At 44.4% G+C, this 25,489-nt stretch overlaps 1 protein-coding gene across 1 annotated transcript in view; it reads left to right on the top strand.

Moving 5' to 3' along the window:
• The window catches only part of DAAM2 (dishevelled associated activator of morphogenesis 2), a 214,619-nt gene that overhangs the window by 47,124 nt on the left and 142,006 nt on the right, over positions 1-25,489 (top strand). The window contains exon 2 of the mRNA XM_029911034.1: positions 20,971-21,173. Within this exon, the coding sequence (XP_029766894.1) occupies positions 21,000-21,173 (174 nt within the window). The 5' untranslated portion in view covers positions 20,971-20,999. The remainder of the gene's footprint in view (positions 1-20,970; positions 21,174-25,489) is intronic.

Here is a 25,489-nt window from a genome sequence, read left to right as displayed (position 1 = left end):
CATATGAAAGCGATGATGCATGCTATCGCCAGATTTGTTCAGTTCGGTAATGGCTGAAATGGCTGTAGCACTGGGAGATAAAGAGAGGAGTCATGTTATGTGATAGGACAGTGCGTAACGTTAGATTCACAGATGATAGTGACCTCACAGCATTGACCAAGCAGGATTTATGGAGGATAACTGGCAAGATAGACTGGGAAAGCAGGAAATTCTGATTGAAGATCAGTATAGAGAAGACAAAATATGGCAATTTGAAGACTAGAGAAAGGAAAAGATCAAACTGACACAGAGCTAGAGTAATTGGGAAAATGTTGTGTACCTTGGAGACTAGTATCAAAGAATGGGAATTGTGAAGGTGGCATAAAAAGAAAAATTGGACACTGCCCTGCATGATCTGGAAGGCTAAAGACATCTTGATCATGCTAATACTGCTAGAGTCTGAGGAAAGCCATGGAACAAAATACCTCAGATATAAACTGACTGAGGGAAATCCTGAGAGTTTCAAGACTGCAGAGAATAAAAACTGAAGTGATAAGAAAATAGTTAGGGCAAGAAATAACACGGTTACAGAAGATTTGAGAAAGATGACTGCAATGGTTTGGACATGTATCAAGAATGAACCTGGAAAGGATACCAGACATGACGATAACACCGTGTGCATGACGAGTGCAAGGAACTAGAAAGAGGAAGACTAAGGATGCATTGGATAGACATGGCAAAAAAGGACATAGAACAAAAAGGTTTAAAGGTTAACGATGCCACGAAGCTGGAACAAGATAGAAAGTGGTGGACTTCATTCAGCCCTGTATCACTGAGTTGGCTGACAGGAATCAGAGTTTGAATCTATCTTGCAAGATGTATGCTACTTTGGGGGCAGCAGCTGGAAATATCTGATCCACCTTTGGGCATGCTATCAAGGTGCTGTGGCCACTGATGAATCAGGAGACAGGTACTGAGTGTATATTGCATGTTACCTTCCTGCTGCTTCCTCAGGATAGGGGATCCCTGAGATGATCAGCTGGCCTGTATTTGGGAAAACGCAGGTTGTTGGTCAGTCACAGATCTAAAAAACCTTTATCCAGACATGTTTTACTTCTTAAACTTTATTCCTACCACAAATCTTCATGAACCACAAAAGTTCTCTGCAGCTATGACATTTTGTCATGAATTGAAGGCAGGCTATTCCTTAAAACTGACAGATATAGTAGTAAAACAAAGCTGTTGGCATGGGATATACATGCACCACACACGTAAGGGCCATGCCTATGCTCTAGGCAATGTGGACTAAGGGCACTCATCACTTTGTAAGATAGATTCCCCACAGTTGCATTGTATAAGGAGGGGACAAGTAATCTGTGTAGCTTGGACTCAGGTGTACATTTCCCAGATATTCCAGGGCTTGCTTTTCCCCTTCTCTGATCTTAGCAATGGGTTGTGTGCAGCACGGTATCTGTCAAAGGCAGCCACTGCTCATGCAAGCAGTGGCAGACTTTTCCCAGACAACACAATTTCTTTTCAGATCCTCCTAGTCGGCACCAGTGTCATTCTGAACACTCTCACCATAGACTAAGGGCATAGTTCACCCTAGTGTAGCCACATAACCACTCTCACTGGCCCCAAAACCCAAGGATACAAGTCCAGGGGCTGTAACCAGCTCCTCAGTGTTGGTCTGTAATCTCCTGCCCCTGAAAGTATCAGGGCAGCCAGAAAATATATTTTATCTGGATACTACTTAAAAATGCACACAGAAAACAACCAGCAATCCATCAGGCAAGACTTACTCCAGCCATCCAGTCTTCATGAAGATGCATTAGGTTAAAAGTTCAACATTTTCACCAAGTTGCTGGCTCAAAGTGCAAACCTACTTACGTAATGTTGAGGTTTCAGGGCATTGAACCCAGATTAGCCCTTGTCAAAATGCTTAACGAAAATAAAAATGCTGGAATAAAATACTGTGTTTGATCTCTTCTTAATTTCACTTTTTAAAGTGAATGTAATGCTGGTGCCAAATTGATAGCCCTGTAGTCTGAAGTCCTCCATTTTATCTTGAAACAGGTATAGTGTGGGTGATATCTCACCCTGTCAATGTGTCTCAACTTTGATTTAGAGGAACCATCGCTAGGACCAAGAGAGAAATTCAGAGTCTCAAGACATGTTCAGGTTTCAGAGGGGTAGCCGTGTTAGTCTGTATCAGTAAAAACAACGAGGAGTCCTTGTGGCACCTTAGAGACTAACCAATTTATTTGGGCATAAGCTTTCCTGGGATATAACCCACTTCATAAGATGCATGGAGTGGAAAAGGCAGTATGCAGGTATAAATATACAGCACATGAAGAGATGGGAGTTGCCTTACCAAGTGCGCGGGTCAGTGCTAACGAGGCCAATTCAATCAAAGTGGATTGAATTGGCCCATTCCCAGCAGCTGACAAGAAGGGGTGAATATCAACAGAGGGAAAATTATTTTTTTTGTAGTGACCCAGCCACTCCCAGTCTTTATTCAGGCCTAATTTGATGGTGTCAAGTTTGCAAATTCATTCCAGTTCTGCAGTTTCTCGTTGAAGTCTGTTTTTGAAGGTTTTTTTGTTGAAGAATGGCAACTTTTAAGTCCGTTATTGAGTGTCCAAGGAGATTGAAGTGCCCTCCTACTGGTTTTTGAATGTTACAATTCTTGATGTCTGATTTGTGTCCATTTATGTTTAGTTCTTGATGCATTTGGTTTAAACTGCCCATGACTGCCAAGTAGTATCATTCATGCTAATGGATTTTTTTAGAGTAGATATCTGTGTGCTAAGAACTTAACTGAGACCCACCAACTTTTTAAACTTAGGGTATGTCTACATTGCAATTAAATACCTGCAGTTGGCCCGTGTCAGCTGCCTCGGTCTCTGACTGCGAGGCTGTTTAATTGTGGTGGAGATGTTAGGGCTCAGGCTGGAGCCCAGGCTCTGGGATCCTCTCCCCTCACAGGTTCTGAGAGCCCCGGCTCCAGCCTGAGCCTGAATGTATACACCACAGCTAAACAGATCCACTGCCCAAGCCCCACGAGCCCAAGTCAGCTGATGCTGGCCAGCCATGGGTGTTTAACTGCAGTGTAGACATGCTCTTAATTCTGCAAATGGTCATCAGAAGCATACTCAGCCCTAAGTGATTCCAGAATGGGAAAGCAGTGGGATCACAAATTGGACCCATCTTTTCCATGTGGCATTGCAGAACACTAGCTATTAGGATACTGCACCAACCATACAAGGAGATAGCAAGTTAGGTCTTGTTTACATTGGGGTTTTGCCCTGGCTACGACTGTCAGGGTAGAAAGGCAAAACTGCTATTTGCACCAGTGGAGCATGCTTGTGCTTGAAATCAAGGTAGGCACCACTGGGGCAAATAGACTTGCCTGACTACACTGGAGAATGAACTGGTGCAGCTACATGTGTGGCTGGCTATCAATGGCTGTATTTGGAGCAAATCCCCTGTGTAGACCAGTCTTTACTGAGCTGTGAAAGAAGTACTGATTCTGGATCTAGAATTGGAATGGGAATACAACACTGTCAAGCAAGGATAACATTGTATAAAGGGATGGAACATTCTTCTGATAATTGTCTGCAAAATAAAACAACAATTCACATGGAAGGGGTTGGCATTTGGGAAGATATAACTGGAGTGTTACCATTTGTTTGTTTGTTTTGGAGCACATGGGCAATTCTTACAGAATGTTCCTTCTCCCAGCAAAAAGCCCTAATTCCCTCAGTGGCTTATGTTGTCTGGAAGATTCAAGCACCCAGGATAGCAAATAAATACAATCTTGATTCCCAAATCCCTTTGCAAAATAGTTGCATCACATCTGGAAATATTTGGACAGTGATCGCATGGAAAGAGCGAGATGAATCAGACAAGACAGGGAGGCTCTTGGGAACAGAGCTGTGCTCATTCATTCTTTAAAAGGCCATATTTGTTGGTGCTGGTGAAAGATCAGGATTGGCCAGCCTTGAGACTGACTTCCTTTCTGACCAATGGAAGTACAACAAGGACAGCAACATGACAAGCTTCCACTGCACTGCACCCTGCCAGTTTTGCAGACCCATTCGATCCTTGGCTTCTCTCCTGAGATGGTTGGTTGAGGTTGTTTTAACAGACAATACTAACATGGGCCAGAACCAAACCAGTGAGATCAATCACCATATGGTGTAATTGCAATTGCATGTACGTTTGTAAGTGATACCACTGTAGACCTCCTATAGCTGACTTCACTGGAAGTGGTAGGGTCCAGTGTGTTTGGGGCTGAAGGAGCAGGGCTCTAGTCCTGGCTGTCCGTGTGTGTGTGTGAGTGATTTATTCAGCAATGTTGTCTTGTCTTTAGCGCACAAATTCATTATAGCAAGTGAAAGGCTTCATAACCCATTCAGCTCCCTAGGGCCAGTTGTTTCCTTCACCCCTCTCTTTGGTAAAATTGCTTGACTGGGCATTATAGTGCCATATGAAGGAGGTATAGGAAACTAGTGAAGCTGAGCAAAGCTAGACTACTTTGATTTATGGCTTGCAGGAGAGGCGGCTTAGACTAGCCCGATTGAATAGCAAAGAGACACATTGAATTGCAAGCACAGCATCCTTCTGGATGTCGCTGCAAGATTGATTGAACTGTGGAGACTATCATGGCCATAATGTTACAATGTATTCTTTGGACAGTCCTAAAAATAGCATTCTGGGTAGGGGATCATTTGTGACTGTGCAAATGTCTGGGGATCGAGGAGCGGATCTGAAGTGACTGTGTGGTGGAGTGACTGGCCCTTGGACAGCACCTGTGAAATCAGTGGGATTTTTTCTGGGTGTTTTTTTTTTTTTCCGGTAGGCAGGTTCCCAGAGGCCTCCCCTAATCAGAGACTTGCAAGAGAACAATGAAACGTGCCATGTAACCCATCTAGTGAAGTTACTGCTGACACATATGTGGTTGTGAAAACCATTCCATGTATCCCATTATTTCACAAGGCATAAAGCTCTCCATTTCCAGCCATTATATAAACTAACTTCACACGGGACTGGTGGACATGGCTAAACTCTGCCCCAAACAAACTTGTCATTGTAAGATTGTGAAACCCAATGTCCTGGCCGAATTCCAGCTTGGGTGATTATATTCTGGTGACCTACTGGTTTTTATTATTTGTGTAGCGCCATAAGTCTACATGGCACTGTTCAGTAACTTAGCTGGGTTAAATATGTAACAAAGTCCCTCCCCTGGAGGACTTGCAGCTTGAGGGCACCAGCTGGGACAATAGAGTGTGATACAATAAAAAGAGAACAAATGTAGAGTGGGGTGCAGCCTTTACAGATTGTGTTATGGAATTGGTGAGTTTTCAGAGGCTTCTTTTTTGAGAGAGAGAGAGAGGGGAGTGCTGGAGTTTGAGGTCCATTTAAGTGGGAACTGGAAGCTATTCTAGGCATAAGCCTTGGCAAGAAAGAAATCAAGAAGACTGGAGTGAGATGAAGGTTAAAAAGAGAAGTCAGAAAATAAGCTTAGTGAAACAAAGAATGGGAGAAGGTTTAGGAGGAGCTGAGGGCCGTGCTGGAGATCAGGGTGGCCTTTTGGAGAACCTAAAAACGGAGAAAACTTGAATTTTATGTAAAGAAAATAGTGAGATTGAAGAAGTGGGTAAACTGGATCCAAATTGAGGGAAAGGAAAATGGTTCTGGTAGCAGAGCAAGGACTCTGATATGAGAAAGAAATAGAAGCTTTGGAAAGAATACCAAGGTTGGATACCTGGAAAAATAGTGGTGGTGATGACAGTGAGGGGAAGGGAGAAGGCTAGGGATGAATTTTGATAAACGTCTCTCATTTGAAGGAATGCAATCCCATTGACTCCAACACCTGTAAGTTGCATCAAAATTTGATCCATAGACGTTGGGGTGGTGGCAAGACCTGCATTTTTTTATGAGAATACAAGTTTGGTTGATAAAGGTAATAGTATTGATGTAACACACTTAGACTTCTGTAAGGTGTTTGACTTGGTACTGCATGACATTTTGATTGAAAACTAGGAGATAAAATTAACATGGCACATACTAAATGGATTAAAAACTGGCTAATGGCTAGGTCTCAAAATGTAATTGTAAATGGGGAATCATCAAGTGGGTGTTTTTCCAGTGGGGTCCCACCAGGATTGGTTCTTAGCCCTACGCTATTTAACATTTTTATCAATGACTGAAAGAAAACTTAAAATCATTACTGATAGTTTGCAGATGACACACGAATTGGGGGAGTGGTAAATTATGAAGAGGACAGGTCACTGATTCAGGGCAATCTGGATTGCTTGGTAAACTGGGCACATGCAAATAATGTGTTTTTAATATGCCTAAATGTGAACATACATCTAGGAACAAAGACTATAGGCCATACTTGGAGTCCTTCATCCTGTCCTGGGAAGCAGTGACTGAAAAGAATTGGGGTTTTGGTGGATAATCAGCTGAACATGAGCTCCCAGTGTGACACTGGCCAAAAAAGCTAATGTGATCCTGGGATGCATAAGCAGGGGATTCTTCAGTAGGGATAGAGAGGTTATTTTACCTCTCTATTTGCCACTTGTGTGACTGCTGCTGGAATACTTTATCCAGTTCTGGTGCTCACCATTCAAGAAGGATGTTGGTAAATTGGAGAGGGTTCAGAAAGAGCTATGAGAATTATTAAAGGATTGGAAAACCTGCCTTATAGTGACCATGAATTCAAAGAGCTCAATCTATTTAGCCTAACAAAGAGAAAGTTTAAGGGATGATTTGATTACAGCCTATAAATATCTACATGGGGAACAAGTATTTAATAATGGGCTCTTCTCTAGCAGAGGAAGGTACAACACAATCCAATGGCTGGAAGCTGAAGCTAGACAAATTCAGACTGGAAATAAGGTGGACATTTTTAGAAGTGAGCGCAATTAACCACTGAAACAATGTACCAAGGGTCGTGGTGGATTCTCCATCGCTGGCAATTTATAAATCAAGATTGGTGCTTTTCTAAAAGCTATGTTCTGGGAATTATTTTGGGGAAGTTCTATGGCCTGTGTTATACAGGAGGTCAGTCTAGATGTTCACAATGGTCTCATCTGGCCTTGGAATCTATGAATTTACTCAGACATACAATAATTTAGGCTGGGAACAGAAACAGAATTTCATGTCCAGTTATAACTACAAGAAGAAACTTAGCTCTCTGTTCACACTTGCTGTTCAGTCTAATACCTCTTCCTTCCTCCAACCCTGATATCTCTGATACTCAGAGTATGTCTACACTGGAGCTGGAAGATGTAATTTACAGCTTGAACAGACATACCTGCACTAGAGCGGATTGAGCTAGTGCACTAAAAATAAAAATGTAGCTACAATGGCATGGGACTGGTTAGCTGTCCTGAGTGTGATCCTGTGAGAGACACCAGGTACATACTTTGGGGGGGGGGGGCGCTGATGCTCATGCCATTGTAGCTAATTTTAGCACTCTAGCATGTCAACTTGAGCTGTAAATGATACCTTCCAGCACTGGTGTAGGCATACTATGAAACACTAAGGTGATGAGGACCATGTCTCTACTTGGATAAGTGGATAGATAAATTTCCTCTTAATTTTGTTATTGTGGATTAAATTAGCTCTAATTTACAGCTGTTGAAGTCCATGGAATTGCATGCTGTAACTGAGAGCAGGATCTGGCTCAGTAGATCCAAGATTGAGCTTGTAGTTGTAGATGAACTCAATAGTTTATGAATGACCCATAGGTTGCATAGTGTCAAACAAGTATAAACAATGAATACATTTGTAAAAATTAAAATAATTCACCAATAGAGAAAAGACTTAATTCCTCAGATGAATTGTTCACCCAGCTCTGCCTGTGAGGTAGAGAAATATTATGATCCATATTAGATAGATGAGGAAACCAAGGCAAAGTGAGGTGAGTTGGCCAAGGCCACAGAGAATCCTTGGCAGAATTGGATAGAGAACACAAGAATCCTGACTCTCTGCTTTAACCACAACACCATTCTTTCCCCTTCTTTTTCGTGTTCCTGAATCTAGATTTGTGTGCATTTTTATGGCTGCATTCTGAATTGGTGATAAAGTCAACAGGAGAATGAGAATCCTGCATGTTTTGCTGACAAAGCAAGAGAGGTTTTTTTTTCCCCCCAGACAATGTGTTTCAGAATGTCTTGCAACTCTTTGTGTCTATTCTTAGTTGATGAGCTGGCTTCGGGACAGAGTCAAAACAGCATCGGATTTGTGGGCACTGAAAGCCTAACGTCAATGGTCATTAGCAGCCACCACATTTTTAGCATCCTTTGTAAACTTTGATTTGTTCCTAATTAGTAGTTTAATGATAAGGAATAAAACCAAACTGAATTCTTTGATGTTTGAGCCTGCAGGGCAGTAAAAATAACTTAATTTAGCAGAGGACTGTGAATGACACCATGAGTGATCAAATTAAAGACTTTATTTAGATAAAATAATTAAAGCAAACAGGCATTGATACTCGTGCTCTAAAATGAAATGACGAAATCCAGGGGTGATCGGTCCCTGAATGGGAAATCTGGGTATAATCCTTTCTCTAACAGGACATTGATGGCGATTGGGCGTGCCTAATCTAAAATTAGCAAGTTACCTTTTTTATAATTAATTATAACACTCCTTAATTAACATTGCATCCATCTTTTACCATGTCTATATTTCTGCTACCACAATTAAATATTTTCTGCTTTCTCATTGGCTATTTAACATCAAGCATACATCTTAATTTACATCTGCATACATGCCATACCATTAACTATCAATATAGATGGCATTTTTCCAAAACATTAATACCTTATTTAAAATGCTTGTAAAACCAGTTATCCCCTGGTCATGTTGTAAACACGTGTTGGTGTTATGCCCTAACTTATCTCTAATTTGCGTCTGAGTTATTACTTCATTCACATTTTACCCGGCCTCACTTGACTATTGATTGTCAAGCCTATTTTTAGGAAATAGATTTTTGGGGCCTACTTACATTTCACCACATTTCTGTATAACATAAACAAGCATCATCTCTATAGGCTGCCCCTTGCGGAATTAAAAATAAAGAGATTTTGATGCACTTTGGATGATGTAGTTCCATATTTATATGCAGATCTGCATATCCCACACCAGCTCTTGACCACCTTGCACAGGCAATGTCTTGTGAGGCATAAATGTCATAGCCTTCCCAGTAACGTAAAATGTAATCTCTGCCTGTGAGAAGTTACAGGTGCCATGGGATCTCTGAAGTTCTCAACGATCTGTGCCTTAATAGAAAAATTCATCACTGAAAAATTATTGAAGAGAAGAGTGATGAGAGAGTTTGCTTATGAAGGAATCTCACAAAGCATATACAGCAGAGCTGGTCTAAAGGTTTGGGTGGGCAGGCTGGTTGGCTGGCTTCTCTTTCCACTGGGAGAGTCTAACTTTGTTTGGTGGGAAGGCGAAATCAATGATTCAACTTAAAATGTAACACTTCTGCAGTATGTTCAGAGCCAAGGTTTGCTCTCTGATGGTATAGCTAGCTGTAGGCTCTGCAGACCAGCTTAGGAAATACATCTCTGCTGCTGTAATGAACCTCCTTTGCTTTTCAATATTTTAAAAGCGAAGTTTCACTCTTCTTTTCTTTCCTACATTCCCCCAAGTTCCACATGTTGACTGTGTTGTGTGAAATAGTATTTCCTTTTGTTTGTTTGTTTTAAACCTGCTGTCAATTTCATTGAGTGACCTCTGGTTCTTGTGTTATGTGAAGGAGTAAATAACACTTCCTTTTTCACTTTCTCACACTAGTCATGATTTTATAGACCTCTATCATATCCACCCCTTAGTCATCTTTTTCCAAACTGAACAGTCCGTCTTTTTAATCTCCCCTCATTCGGAAGCTGTTCTATATCTCTAAGCGCTTCTCTGTACCTTTTCCAATTCTAATAGATCTTTATTTGAGATGGGCAACCAGAACTACACACAGTATTCAAGGTGTGGGCGTACCAGGGATTTATATAATGGCATTATGATATTTTCTATCTTATTATCTATCCCTTTCCTAATGGTTCCTAATGTAAGCGGGGGAATGGTCCCGCTATTGTGGGGAACTTTCCTGGCTTCTGCACTACCCCAGTGAAGTAGGCTAGCGAAAGGATCTGAGTCCTCGCTCCCACTTCCTTTACCCAGAGGCCTCCCTGCCCTCGAGGACTCCCCTTCCACTCTCCTGTCTGGCAGAGTCCTCGTAACCCCAACAAGGCTGGGCGCAGGATTCTTGGGGGCCTCAACCCCCAACCATGCTGTGGTTGCCTAGGACAGGGGCTAGGGTGTCCCCACTCTGGGGTACTCTCTCTGCACTGGGCACCTCCCTGACCCACTGATTATTTCACACAATTCAAAGCAAATACAAGTTGTTTAATTAACAATTAATTTAAAAAAAATAAGGAAAAATGGGAAAGGTTAAAGGAAAACACATCACCCTGCTCTGTGGCAGGGAACATCAGACAGTGTCTCTGGACATCAGGGCACTTCACAGTCTGTTCCTTGTAGGTCCCAGGTCTCCTTCTCAGGTCCTGGCAGTTCTGCAAGGATGCTGTGGGTTGGACACTTGCAATGGTGATGGCCATACACCTCCGGGCTTTGGGTGGTGGGACCCTTCTTCCCAGCGTCAGCCCCCCGTCGGGTTAAGATCCTCCTCCCACTCTGGCCTGCAAGGACCCTTGGCTGGGGGTATCTTTCTGCACTGGGTCCTTTGCCCAAGGTCCCCCTTTGGCTGGTCCCAGTTGCTCACCACACCTGGCTCTGTGGCGGCAGCTCTACTCCCAGCACAGGATTTGCTCTCCCTGGGCTGTGTCTCTGGCTCTGTGGCGGCAGCTCTGCTCCCAGCATAGGATCTGCTCTCTCCCTGGGCTGTGTCTGACCCTGCTCTCAGCTCTGATCTGCTTCCTGAGCTGCTTTTCTGGTCCCTCTGGTTCTGGCACGGCTCTGCTCCCCAGCTCAGCTTGGGCCCCTGCTTTCTCCTTAGCTTGGCCCCACTCTGTCTGACCCAGGCAATTCCAGCTCACCTGGAGGACGGGGACCCCCCTGGCTTCCTGACTCCCTGATTAGCCTGCCTGCCCTGTCAATCAGGCTCTGAGGCTGACCTTGAGCATTGGCCTCTCCCCAATGTTTTAGTGCTGGGAGCTAGCCAACCAAAACACCCCCACTGAATGTTAGTAAGGGGGCAACAGTCCCCTTACACTAACACTGTTTGCTTTTTTGACTGCCGCTGCACATTGAATGGATGTTTTCACAGAACTATTCACAATGCCTCCAAGATCTGAGTCATTAATTTAGACCCCAGCATTTTGTATGTATTGTTGGAATTATGTTTTCTATTGTGCATTACTTTGCATTTATCAACCTTGAATTTCATCTGCCATTTTGTTGCTCAGTCACCCAGTTTTGTGAAATCCCTTTGTAACTCTTCACAATCGGCTTTGGACTTAACTGTCTGCAAATTTTTGGCATCTCACTGTTTACCCTTATTTCCAGATCACTTATGAATATGTTGAATAGGGCTGGTCCCAGCCCAGATCCCTGGGGACCGAGCTATTTACCTCTTTCCATTCTGAAAACTGACCATTTATTCCTACCCTTTGTTGCCTATCTTTTAACCAGTTACTGATCCATGAGAACCTTCTTTCTTCTCCTATGACCGCCTACTTTGCTTAAGAGCCTTTGGTGAGGGAACCTTGTCAAGGCTTTCTAAAATTTGGCCAAGTACACTATGTCCACTGAATCACCCTTGTTCACATGCTTGTTGACCCCCTCAGAGAATTCTAGTAGATTGGTGAAGCATAGTTTCCCTTTACAAAAGCCATGTTGACTCTTCCCCAACAAATCATGTTCACTTATGTGTCTGGCAATTTATTTATTTATTTTTTTAAAATATAGTTTCAACCAATTTTCCTGGTATTGAAGTTAGGCTTACCGTCCTATAATTGTCAAGATCGCTTCTGAAACCTTTTTTAAAAATTGGTGTCACATTAGCTATCCTTCAGTCATCTGATATGGAAGTGGATTTAAGTGATAGGTTACATACCATAGTTAGTAGTTCTACAATTTCATATTTGCATTCCTTCAGAAATCTTGGGTGAATACCATCTGGTCCTAGGGACTTATTACTGTTTAGTTTATCAATTTGTTCCAAAGCCACCTCTATTGACCCCTCAATCTGGGACAATTCCTCAGATTTGTCGCCTAAAAAGAATAGCCCAGGTATGGGAATCTCCCTCACGGCCTTTGCAGTGCTAGCAGCTTAACAAAGAATTCTCTTTACATTAATCTGAACTGAGCTGTCTGACAGAACAGTGGGAGCAAAGACATGACGGTGAGCCTCTTGCACATGACAATTGCTGAGATAGCACATTGCTTGAAGTTTGTGACGTTTCATACAGAATGAGCACAGGCTGTTTGGGACCTTTTGCATGTGGAACATAATTTCTGAGAATAAGAAAAGGATGTTTCTGTCTCCCTTCCTCCTAGCAGAATGAAGAGGGGATTTAGAGGCTGCCCTAGAGAGAGAGGGCCCTTGCAGGCAGTTGGAGTGTATCTCGTCACATGTGGCTAATCCATCTGATAAATCTCGGGGAAATTGCATTAGGTTAATTGTGTTTGGTCACTGAGCCATGTGGATTAGAAATGAACATGTACTCCCTGTCAGAGGAAGAGGACATCTTTATAATTAGATCTCAGGCAAAGATCCAGACCCCAGCTCCCAACCTGAGCCGAATCACAGACTGGGCTGTGGGGTGAAAGCAAGGACTGAAGTTAGCGTCTCAAATGACAGTGAGCTGTTCTGTGTTGTAAAAAAGGCCAAGACTGCACAGCCAAGAACAGGAGGGAGGGGTGTTTCAGGCATGATAGTGGGACTCCTCCAGGGAGAAATTTCCCATTGATTCTCAATATAACTGTCTAGAAGCAGCTACTAGCAAATGTTTGGTGTATTTATAGCACTTTCCATACAAGAATCTCAAAGGGTATAGAATCATCAAGATGGTCAAGAAGATAGTTTTCACTCAGTATGTTGGAGATTTGAAAATAATTTTGGTTTCCATAGATTTAGAGAGAGAACAACTTTTTGTTTAAATATTTTTGACAAACTTTTTAGCAATCATCTTCAGTGAGAAAAAGTGGGGGGGCGAGGGGAGAAATTATTCCCTTCTATTTTGCCCCATCGTCTTCCCCTTTTCCTCATTTACTTCCTCTTTTCCAATTTACCTTTGAAAAAGGGAAAGAGTAGGAGGGGAAAAACAAAATCATTTTTGGAGATTTTATTGAAGAAATACCCAGGAAAAAAACCCCATTTTTGTGTGTGTAAAGGGGCCATTTTTCATCATTTTTAAACCAGCTGTAACAATCATTAAACATTTAAGGGTCCCAATACCCTCTGACGGGCAAGCTCAGGTGTGAGAGAGGCTGTACTCTCTATTCACACGCACCCTCTCTGCCTGGTTCATTTTATAAAATACTTTTAGTGTGTTTCATTCTGTAATCCCCAGTAATCTATATTTTAAAACCCTCCAGACATCTCATCTGTCTACAGTTAGTGTTATAACATGTAGGTAGCATTTCACACCTCTGAGTCAGAGTGGAACTCCATCCTGGGGCTGGGATGTGGACCTGGAAAATGCTACTCTAAATATAGGTTATGGGATGGAGTGGGGTGCTGGAAAGCTTTTACTACTACAAGTTTGGGATAACCATGTTACTCATGTGAGCTCTGTAGGCATTCCCTGACAAATGGCAATAAAAGTTTTATAGCTGTACTGAGTGGTCTCAAGCCCAGTTCCCCATGAACAGCTGTCTGTATCAGAAAAAACACCATGAAAATGGTTAGTAATTGCCTCCTTGGTCAGCAGAGAAGGCCTGGAGATTGACTTCTCATTGCATAAGGGTGGCCACTGCAGATAAGAGTTGAGATGTATTGATATCTCAGCATGGGGAAGCTTGTACAGCTAGTGCCTGGGCTGAATCTCCTCAATAGAAGATATGTCTCCACGGCTGTCTAGCTGTCTCACCAGCACTGAATTCACTTGCGAGAGGTATTATCTTCTAGATGAGAGAGGAAAGCTGAAGTCCTGGCCACTGCTAATAATTAAAGACCTCATGGCAGTTTTTGTAACCCCAGTATCCTGGCCAAATTTCCATCTGGGTAATGACACCTCCATGCTCCCCAGATTTTGGTGAAGAGCTCTCTAGGCATAGTTCCACATTTTCAGTGCAGTTACACCAGTGCCAATAAGAAGAAAAAAGTCTACAGACCTCAATGATGTATCTCAAACTTACGCTGCAGGAGAGAGCATCAGAATTTGGTTAACAGTTTGGGGCTGCTTTAAGGAGATGCGGAGTAAGTATAATTGTTGTTATAACTCTAGCTCTGGCCTGGAGTATCATGTAGGGCATCAGACAAGGAGCAGGCCCTGAGGGAATGGAAAAGGGCAACCTCTCTTGAGTTGCTCTTGTGAAAACATGTAGGGCATAAAGCTGCTCACCAGCTAGAGAGAAAGAGAGAGACATCCTCTCCCTTGCTGGTACAGTATTGCACAACATGGTGTGTTATGTGAGGGTGTTTTGCCTTTCTCAGTGTGGATCACTGTCAGAGACTAGATTCAAATTTAGGCTGGCCATTGGCCTATTCCAGTGAGATTCCAAAGTTCTTATGAATGTGCCTTGAAAGCCGACATCCGTCTCTGCTGGCTCTATCGATCCCACAAGCACATAACAGCCATTACAGCTTTGGCATGGACAGCAAGGGAATGTGGGCATTCCACAAGTGCAATACAGGGCACCTCTGCCAGGGCTTGTGCCTTTTTCTCTCAACTGCATGAAAGAAGTAGCCAATGCCCTCGGACGGGGAAGGGAGATGTAGATAAGATAATCCAGGTGGCAGAATGTGGGGGCACATAAACTGCACCAAGCGTGCGATGCTACAGGCTGGTTGTATGTTTTCCATACAGGATATTCCTGAAGTGCTGTTGGATTGACACGACACTGTGTGTTAGTCTCACTGAGCAACTGACACCACAAGTCACTTTTCTAGCCCATACACTCAGTCTCCATGAAAGCACAAGGCAGCCTTGTTCTGGCAGACAAACAGGATAAAGGGTCCTGGGGCAGGTTAGGACAAATGTACAGTGATAGCATCCAGCTGTGTTGCAGCTGATCTGGCATCCAGTGGCTCACTTCACCTGCCTTTGCTCCTATCCCCTGCCTTGTCCCCAGAGAAGCCTGACTTTGCAAAAGGGCTTTATTTACTCTCCAAATACAGTTTATTCTGCAGATTAAGTGGGAAAAAAATGAAGCCCTTAAAAAAAAACACACAAATAAACCCCTGAGCTGTCAAACAACAAGTCCCTTAAAAGGGCAAAATATGCAGCTTTCGATGGACTGCACAGATCCCTCCTTTCAGACTGCTGGCAGGAGACTTCCTGTTTGGATGGGGTGCTCACAATGGGTGTTGTGTTTGAGATCAGTCATTTCCAACCTCCTCACCCCTTCCATCCCAGCACCTCAAGCCCCTCAGGCCTGGGTCCTGTCAAGACTAGATCTGGCAGTTAAAACGTAAACTAGAAAGGGTATGTTAGTTGTGAACAATCCCTCCTCTACCCAGCAGGGGATAACCCCTTGATTCATGAAACAGCCCCAAAGTACTTATCTATTTTAAAAAGTGATGGGAAAAGTGGCCCTGCTGAGTTATTGCTGTCCATGAAGGGGCTCATCGATGCCCTTACCTGTCTGATTACTGGACTGTGACATGCTGATTTCTCCTTTATTATTGATTTTTGTTTGATCAGAATGAGAGGTTTTTGATCCTTTCACAGCCTGCAGATGAATTCTCCTTCACGCACACTTTTTGCAAGGTAGGCTTTATAGTACTTGGGTTTCTAAGCCACTGCAGTGAGAGAAGGAGAAATCAAGCAAGAAGTTGTGCCCTATGCTGGCTGCTGAGTTTTATTGATGAGTCTCATTGCTGGGAAGGGGGGGAGAGGGGACTTGTGTGATGAGTTTCCTTCTCCTCCGTAATCTTCATTTCTGCTGCACCTTGGTACATATTTTCCCCCAGAAGTGGAACAGGTGATACCCCAGTTGAGACATTTTCTGATTAAATTCCTGGCCTGACTGGAAGCAAACTGTTCTATCATGAGCCTATTGTCATATGATTTCCAGCCCAATTATACTGACTCAAACAAATTTCCAAACCTTTTTGAAGTTTTCCCCCATCAGTATTTCTCATTCAGGGCATAGTGAAGATTGGCACCATTTTTCCATCTTCTTCATTTTAGTTGCAAAAACAGCGTGTGCTAGGTTAGAGATGGAGAAATGTTGTTCTTTGATTGAAACAACAAAGTCTTGTGAGAACATGAGAACTTGCAAAGTGGAAAAAAAAATGCTATATTTGCTCAACTTAGCATTCTCTTTTCAGCTCTCTGTCTGACTCTGGAAGGACATTGACATGGAATTTAACCGGATGTTTTTGCTTGTGGAGTTGTATGGAACTTGATTCTTTTTGGTTTCTATCAAACCTTTTCATTTGATTCACATGGAGTTGCACCCTCAGAGTTTCATTTTGCATTTCAGGTTTGAAAGAAGCCCAAATATCCAATGGGGAAGGAAGAAAAAAAAAAAAACCAGCCCAAAACTAAAATGAAGCACTTCATTTTGAGTTAATATTTTAAATCAGTCCCTGGTATGCTTGGAAGGTTTTTCTGAATCTGAGGAGAACTTTTGACAAACAGGCTGAGTTTTGAGTTTATTTTTATCAAAACCCAAAATCCGGTGTAGTGCAATGAGTGTGGGTCTGGATTTTGTAGCAAAGTTTAGCACAGTTCAGTTTGCTGCTTCATGATTCTCACAAGTTACTTTCTCATCCCACCCAGGAATTAGCAATCTAAAATCACCCCACCATAAGAATCTGAAGACCTCAAGACCATAGACTCTGAACCAGGTGCAGTAAGCAGAAACAGATTAATGGCCTCATTATTAGAGCCCTACCAAATTCACGGTCCATTTTGGTCAATTTCATGTTCCTAGGATTTTAAAAATAATAATAAATTTCATGATTTCAGCTAATTTCATGGTGTTGTAATTGTAGGAGTCTTGACCCAAAAAGGAGTTGGGGGGGAGGGGGGTTTACAAGGTTATTGTGCAGGGGGTTGTGGTACTGCTACCCTTACTTCTGCACTGCTGAGGGTGGCAGGGCCGCCGAGAGCAGGTTCGGGCCCCGGTGAAAATTTTTTTTCGGGCCTCCCCAGCAAGGGTGGACCGGCTAAACAGGGCTGACGGGGTGGGGGGGGGGGAAGCCGGGAAAGCCGGGAAAGCCGGGCCCCCTTCCGGACCGCAGGGCCCTGGTAAGGCGACGAGGGGTGGGAAGCCGGGCCCCGGGCCTCCTTCCAGACTGCCGGACCCAGGTAATTTGTACCGGCTTCCCCCCACTCTCATTGGCCCTGGCTGGCGGCGGTGCTGCCTTCAGAGCTGGGCGGCTGGAAAGCAGCAACTGCTGGCTGGGATCCCAGCTCTGAAGGCAGAGCTGCTGCCAGAAGCGGCGCAGAAGTGAGGATGGCATCGTATGGTATTGCCACACTTACTTCTGTGCTGCTGCCTGCAGAGCTGGGCCCTCAGTCAGCAGCTGCCGTTCTGCTGCCATCCAGCTCTGAAGGCAGTGCAGAAGTAAGGGTGGCATGCTATGGTATTGCCACCCTTACTTCTGTGCTGCTGCTGGCGGGGCACTGCCTTCAGAACTGGGCGCCCGGCCAACAGCCGCTGCTCTCTGGTTGCCCAGCTCTGAAGGCAGTGCAGAAGTAAGGGTGGCAGTACAGTGGACCCCCCCCCCAAATATCCTTGCGAACCCCTTGCAACTCCCTTTTGGGTCAGGACCCCCAATTTGAGAAACCCTGGTATTCCCCATTAAATCTGTATAGTATAGGCTAAAAGCACACAGAAGACCAGATTTCATGGTCCGTGACATGTTTTTCCTGGACATGAATTTGGTAGGGCCCTACTCATTATTCTGAGGATCTTCCTGATCAATGTGTGGGCTACTAAACATTTCCTGATGGGCGAGGTTTGTGTTTCTTCTCTGAATATATATGGCTCTTTCAGACATCAGGGACGTTTTTCTGTGTGAGGGGAAGATGACTTGAATTGCTCCTGTTAATACATCACTTTTCTGAGCAGTGTATCCTGGTGCCCATCTTACTCTTTTTTACCCAGATTATCCGTATCCTTTCATAACAAATTCACTGTCCTGGAAACTATCTCCACTATAAGGTAGACAGGCTCCTAAGCTATGAAGACCTGTCTGATTCTGCTAAACAGTTGTCTCTATCAGAGAACTCAGGGGGATCACCAGACCACCGCCCCACTCTTTTTTAGTCCTTATCTTTTACAGTGGGAGTGAGCGTTCTTCTCCAGGATAAGAATCAGTCCAAGATTCAGGTCAGATCCTCAACTATACTAGGGCCCTTTAAACCGTTCTGTCAGTGGAAAGGGGCCTTAAAGTGGCCATAAATAACATTTATACTCACATTAAGGCCCCTTTACATTGCTAGAGTGGTGTAAAGTGGTCTTTGTGTAAATGAAAGTCCAGGCTATTGTATTGTGGTCTGTTTTTAAGCATTTCAAACCCATGTGCCTGATACGTGGGTCAGCACCTGGTGTATATATTGGCCTGTGTAAAAGCACTCGGCAGCAAATTGGTTACACTAGTGCTTCCCAAGTTCTGGCATTCGTATCAGCTGGTACCTACAACTTGTGTGTCTGAGGCTGTAGCCTTCTTTACTTCAATAAGTTTGTGTTCTGGGCCCTTGTGTGCAATCAGGGCCAATCTCTCACTGTAACCCACAGTGGAGTCGGGATGCTCCAAATCTCAGTATCTGTTGTGAGCAGCCAAAACACCTGTTTCAGGTTAGAATGTGCACAAGTGAATGGATGAAAAGCGTTGGCTGTTATAACACAGGGATTAGTCCAATAAACAGACATGTTTAGGAACAAGACAAAACACAACCATTCTCCAGCAAGCCAGCAGCGGTAAGAGATTAATTCCATTAGATGAGGGGAGCTGGGGGCTACTAGTTTTACTGTAGAATAGTTCTGGGGAATCAGATGTTTTCATTACAAGGCAGCATGACTCCAAGTTTCCTGAGGTGTCTACATAGTATCTAGGAGCAAATTCTTGCAGTGAATCAGATATGTAGGGCTCATAAATCTTTGCTTTTGATTTCTCCAGGGCAATACCACAGGCTGCTGACCCCACCCGTCTGTCTTCTGGAAGGAATATGGGGTGGAGAGGGGAGGTTACCAAATAGCTGTCTAATTAGTTTGACTCCTCCCACTCCTCTTTGCCATTGTGAACTGTGCTTTATTCTGTGCACCCTACACAGTGAAATGAGGAAGGGGTTAGAGGTCAGTGTGCCAGGTAGAAGACAGTATGATATTATGCCGAGTTAAACCACAAGTATGTAGAAGGGGAAATAAATACAGATAGAAATTTCCTATGACTGTTAATGTCAGTTACTATTCCTTGTTTCTTCATCATTGAGGCCTTGGCTACACTGGCAATTCACAGCGCTGCACTTGCTGCGCTCAGGGGTGTGAAAAAACACCCCCCCTGAGCGCAGCGAGTGCAGCGCTGTAAAGCGCCAGTGTAATTAGCGCCTGCAGTGCTGCACGCTCCCTTGCAGCGCTGCAAGCTATTCCCCTCGGAGAGGTGGAGTACGCTGGCAGCGCAACTACACTCGTGCTTCACAGCGCTGCCGCGGCAGCGCTGTGAATCCGTGAGTGTAGCCAAGGCCTGAGTGTAATTCTGATGGAACTTGCTGAATTGAGGGCCCCAGAACTGTCGGAGACTGGAGTCCCCTGTCTATCCCCAGAGCAGATTTAGCATGAGCAGCAGCACTGCAAGCTTCCCTCACAACTAATATGCCTTAGTCCTGACCAAGAAGGACCCACTCTGACAAACCAATTTTTGTAAAAAAAATTCCAGTAATGGGGTTTTTGCCAAAAACAACTGGAAAATTCTGAAAACATGAACATTTTCAAATTTTTTTGGGGGGAGGGCAGTTGTTTAAAACAACCTCACTTGGAATGAAACATTTTGAGTATTCTAGTTACAATTTTGTTTGAAGTGGCTCCCATTATTGCCCTGCTAAAGTAGCAGTTCTCGAACAGTAGTCCTATGCAGAACCACCTCTGTCGCTGTGGGGGAGCGTGCAGCAGTCTTTAAGCAGTGATTCTGCCTGATGATTTTTTACCCCAGCCCCCTCCAGGACTCTCAAGGTTTCCAGAGGGATTTTTTAGCCACCAAAACTAAGAGACTCCCCCAACCCCCAAGTCCTTTGCTGCACCCTGTGCTCCTGGTTAGCTAGCCTGCATTGTCCCCTGCCGTTTCTACTGCTTCAGTATTCTTTGGCATTTCCTGTCCTAAACTGTTGTGCAATATTGTGTTCTGCTCTTTCCATGTCCTCCATCATTGGTGTCTGCTGTGTGGGGTAAAAACTGTTGCATTCTGTCCCAGAGGGGTTTTGTGTCAGCTGTGGGTGAATTGAGCAGCTGTGCGTGTCAGTTTGAGTGGAATTTTCCAAAGGGCTTATCGTTGGCCTAACTCCTCTCCAATTCAAGTCAGTGTTAAAACTCCCACCAATTTTGATTGGAGCAGACTTAAGTGAATCCTGACTGCTTTGAAAGTCCCAGCCTAGCTCTGTCAAACCTTTTGGGAACCTTTGGGATGCAAGATGCTATATAGCCATGGGAGAGGTGGTGATGTATTAAGCCTTGACTAATCAGTCCATCTAGATGGCTCTTTTTTTTTTTTTTGCTCCTTAGCATGACAGATCAGTCTGTTCTCTGCCTGTTACACTGATGGCGATGATAACCACAAATAACCTGTGCTGGATGGTGCAGATTGTCATTTAATGGCTTCTCTTCCTGTCTTCTCTGCAGATCATGATCAGTAGATAGCATCTCACACCATGACCATGGCTCCCCGGAAAAGGAATCGTCATGCTTTGGGGTTTCTTTGCTGCTTCGGGGGAAGCGACCTCCCTGAAATCAACCTCAAGGATAATAACCCCCTCCAGTTCCTGGAGTTCTCTGTCCCAATCCCACCAGCAGAGGAGCTCAATGCTAGGTTCTCTGAACTTGTGGTGAGTTTCTGCCATTGACCTTATGTTTTACAGGGTGTGGGAGAGTTTTCCTGTGGGGTAATGTAAGTTCTTTGGGGCAGGGACTCTTTTTGTTCTGTGTTTTGTGTGGCACCTAGCACAATGGGGTCTTGGCCCATGACTGGGGCTCTAAAGTGCTGTGATGATGCAAACCACACATGATGATAAGGAATCATAACTTGTTGGGACCTGGGAAAAACCTCCAGTGAGTTGTGTAGACTACTTCCCTATGTTGTGGTAGGGTTTAGTTAATCACTCTTGAATAGAAGGCTGTGTAACTGCTGCCTTGAATAGTTCTTTGCTAAGATTCCAAGGGAAAAGATGGACAATTACTTGGACACCAATAATATTTCAGGTATGAATGGGATTAAATCACTACCAACAGTGATTCTTTCTTACAGGGTTAGGCAGATAGCCCTACCAATATGCCCTGGGAGAAATTGCTTCCCAACCCTAAATCTGGCTATTATGGCATCAGTACTTTGATCCCTGATCATTGCTCCAGAGATCAATTTCCTATGGCTGCCTTTGGGATAAAATGCACTGTTAGAGAGTACACCAGGAGATTTGGGGTTTTGACCCATGTATGGAATGGAGATAGTATTTGTTTCTCATCTGTCACCAGCAGGAAATCACTGACAAGTAACCATGGCGATTTTGTTGCATCTGTCAGCTGCCTTTGATACCTTTGGTCACGAGGTGGTGTTGACACAGTTGTAGGTTTTAGCAGGAATGGAAGGAGTTTCAGTTGAAAACAAGGGGCAGTATTGAGCAATTTCTCAGTTGCTCCAAGGTTCCTCTAATGTAGTGTGCTGGAGGATTCCATTCTTCATGGCCACTCCTTTCCCCTCCCCCCTCCTGTTCAGCATGTATGTGAGGCCACTGGGGGGAGATGGAGACAATATGTATTATGGTGTTGTGACAAAGTTCCTCCTCTATCTTGGTGGGTCCTGCGCTTATTGGCAGATTTTCTTGCCTCAGAGATTCACCATGTGGGTTGGGGAACAGCCCAGAGGCCTTCCCCTCTGGAAGAACCCACAGTCCAGGTCAATCGGGAGGTTTGGGGGGAACCCGGGCCCGCCCTCTACTCCGGGTTCCAGCCCAGGGCCCTGTGGACTGCAGCTGTCTATAGTGCCTCCTGTAACAGCTGCATGACAGCTACAACTCCCTGGGCTACTTCCCCATGGCCTCCTCCAAACACCTTCCTTATTCTCACCACAGGACCTTCCTCCTGGTGTCTGATAACGCTTGTGCTCCTCAGTCCTCCAGCAGCACACCCTCTCACTCTCAGCTCCTTGCGCCTCTTGCTCCCAGCTCCTCACACTCGCACCACAAACTGAAGTGAGCTCCTTTTTAAAACCCAGGTGCCCTGATTAGCCTGCCTTAATTGATTCTAGCAGCTTCTTCTTAATTGGCTCCAGGTGTCCTAATTAGCCTGCCTGCCTTAACTGGTTCTAGCAGGTTCCTGATTACTCTAGTGCAGCCCCTGCTCTGGTCACTCAGGGAACAGAAAACTACTCATCCAGTGACCAGTATATTTGCCCTCTACCAGACTCCTGTACACCACTGGTCTGGGTCTGTCACGGTGTCTACAGTAGGAAGAGGACACCCAGCGGGACCCATGCGATGCAGTTGACCAGCTTATCCGGTGTCTGGGCAAGACTGGGGTTTAGATAAGGGTGAGATGTGTGTGACTACAGATAACACTTAGGTTATGCTGGTGGGTTGGGGGAAGTCAATAGTATTGGCAAAGAAGATACTGGCTCCCTCAATTGGAGTTACATGCCTGATTGTCAAATAGTTGGCAAAAAGGATCTCCAGCTGCTTCAGGATGACCAAACAGCTGCAGTGGCCAAGATCTTTTTGCATCATATATGGTTAGTCAGAAGGTTGCAACCTTTTCCTTTGGATGTGGATATCGCCACACTGATCCAGGCCTTTCTCAGCTTGAGACTGGGTTACTATAATGTGCTTTATATGAGGTTACCCTTTAGTCTATTGGAAACTGCAAATGACACGGAATATGGCAGCCTGCTTGCTGATTGGTGTTTCTTATGGGAGCACATTACACTAATGCCCTGTGATCTACATCAGCTGCAGTTTATTTCTGGGTGCAATTTATTGTGTTAATTTTTCACCTACAGATCTTTAAATGGCTGGTCCTGGCTAGCTCAGCCTATCTTTCTATCGATGTCATATTATGATGGCTGAAGTCAACCAAAGCACTGGAGCTATTTTCCCCATGGGAGGTCCCTGAAGTGTTTGCTATCCACCTTGGTTTGCCAGAACCTGAATCTGCTGACCTTCAAGTCCCACTGCAGGGTCTATGATGCTCTTCCAGGTTTTTCCTGGTGGGGAGGAAACGTTTCTGGGAGGAGACTGTGTGTATACATGATATAGATATAATGATGGGCGATCACTCGTTACCAAGTATGATCATCTTCCGTGGGAGTTATGGGTCCTCAGGTGGCTAATAAGGCCAATCTTTGAACCAAAAGTTCGGTTACAATGAGGGCAGATGTTTTCAGGCTCAGCAGGAGGCTGTTGACCACGACTGGAGACCAGTCTCTCTTTCCTCCTGCATCTCTTGTCCTCTTCAGCTTGTCAGCAAGCAAGTTCAAAATGCAGGGGACCATCATGTAGGATTTCACTCCATTTTAAGCGATCCAGGGCAAGTGTCTCCCAAGTGTCAGTGTCAATGTTACACTTTTTTAGGTTGTCCTTCCGCAAGTCCTTATAACGCTTCCGCTGTCCACCCACATTACAGTACCCTTCTTTCAGCTGAGCGAACAGGACCTATTTTGGGAGGCAATGGCTGGCATCTGGACAATGTGACTAGTCCAGCAGAATTGCCTTGATACTGGTGGTCTTTGCCTCTTCCAGAACACTAATATTGGGGCGCCTGTCTTCCCATTTGATCTTCAGAATCTTATGAAGGCAGCGTTGATGGTGCCTCTCAAGGACTTTCAAGTCATGTCTATAGGTTGTATGGGTCCAAAACTTGGACAACAGTGTTGGGAAAATATCAGCTTGATAAACAAGAAGCTTGGTGTCTGTTCGAATGTTGTGATCTTCAAAAAACCCTGTTCCGTAAATGAAAAAAAGCTACATTGGCACAGTTCAGGCGATGTTGAATTTCTACATCAATATCTACCTTGGATGAAAGATGACATCCAAGGTAGATCGACATTCTCCAGTGCCACTCCATTGATTTTGATAGATAGGGCATGTAATACCTCATTTGGAGAGGGCTGATAGAGCACTTTAGTCTTCTTGATATTAAGAGTGAAAGCAAGACATATGTAAGCATCGGCAAACACATTCAAGATAGTTTGAAGATCTTTCTTAGAGAGGACAAAGATTGTGTTATCATCAGCATACTGAAGTTCCACAATAGATGTTGTGGAAATCTTACTTTTGGCTTTCAGCCTGCTAAGCCTGACCAGTTTTCCATCCATTCTGTAAATGATTTTAACGCCATCTGTAAACTTCCCAGCAATTAGGTAAAAAATGACAGCAATAAAAACTGCAAATGTGGTTGGAGCGATGATACAGCCCTGTTTGACTCCTGTTTGCACTTTGGAAGGTTCACTCTGGGAGCTAGTGCTGCTCAGAACAGTCGCTTTCATGTTATGAAGCAATTTTAGGACATTGATGTATTTATCAGGACATCCAATCTTAGAAAATACAGTCCAGAGGGCATGGTGATTCACTGAATCAAAGGCTTTAGTTAGATCAATAAAAGCCTTGTACAGTGGTCGGTTTTGCTCCTGACACTTTTCTTGCAGCTGCCATGCTGTGAAGATCATATCTGCAGTTCCACAACATGGTTGGAAACCACTCTGTGACTCCGGTAAAATTTCTTCTGACAAGTGCGGAAGGCGGGTTGCAAGGATCTGCGCCAGAACTTTGCCTGCAATGGCTAGGAGGGAGATACCATGATGATTTCCACAGTCCACTTTGTGACCCTTTTGAAGAAAGGGGATAATCAGGGCATTCCTCATTTCACTGGATATCTCCTCCTATCCAGATTTTAAGGATAAGCAGGTAAAGCGGTTGAATTAGCTCTGGGCCACCGTCTTTAAAGATTTCAGCAGGGATCCCATCTAGACCTGCTGCTTTCAGGGCTGGCTCCAGGCACCAGCCTGGCAAACAGGTGCTTGGGGCGGCCGCTCCGGAGAGGGGCGGCACGTCCAGCTATTCGGCGGCAATTCGGCGGACGGTTCCTCACTCCCGCTCGGAGCGAAGGAGCTTCCGCCGAATTGCCGCCGCAGATCGCAATCGCGGCTTTTTTTTTT

The sequence above is a fragment of the Terrapene carolina genome, unplaced genomic scaffold, assembly GCF_002925995.2.
Source record: "Terrapene carolina triunguis isolate 2854851 unplaced genomic scaffold, T_m_triunguis-2.0 Scaffold85, whole genome shotgun sequence".
NCBI lineage: Eukaryota > Metazoa > Chordata > Testudines > Emydidae > Terrapene > Terrapene triunguis.
Note: the sequence above shows the minus strand (reverse complement) of the source record. Positions and strands in the feature narration are given on the sequence as shown.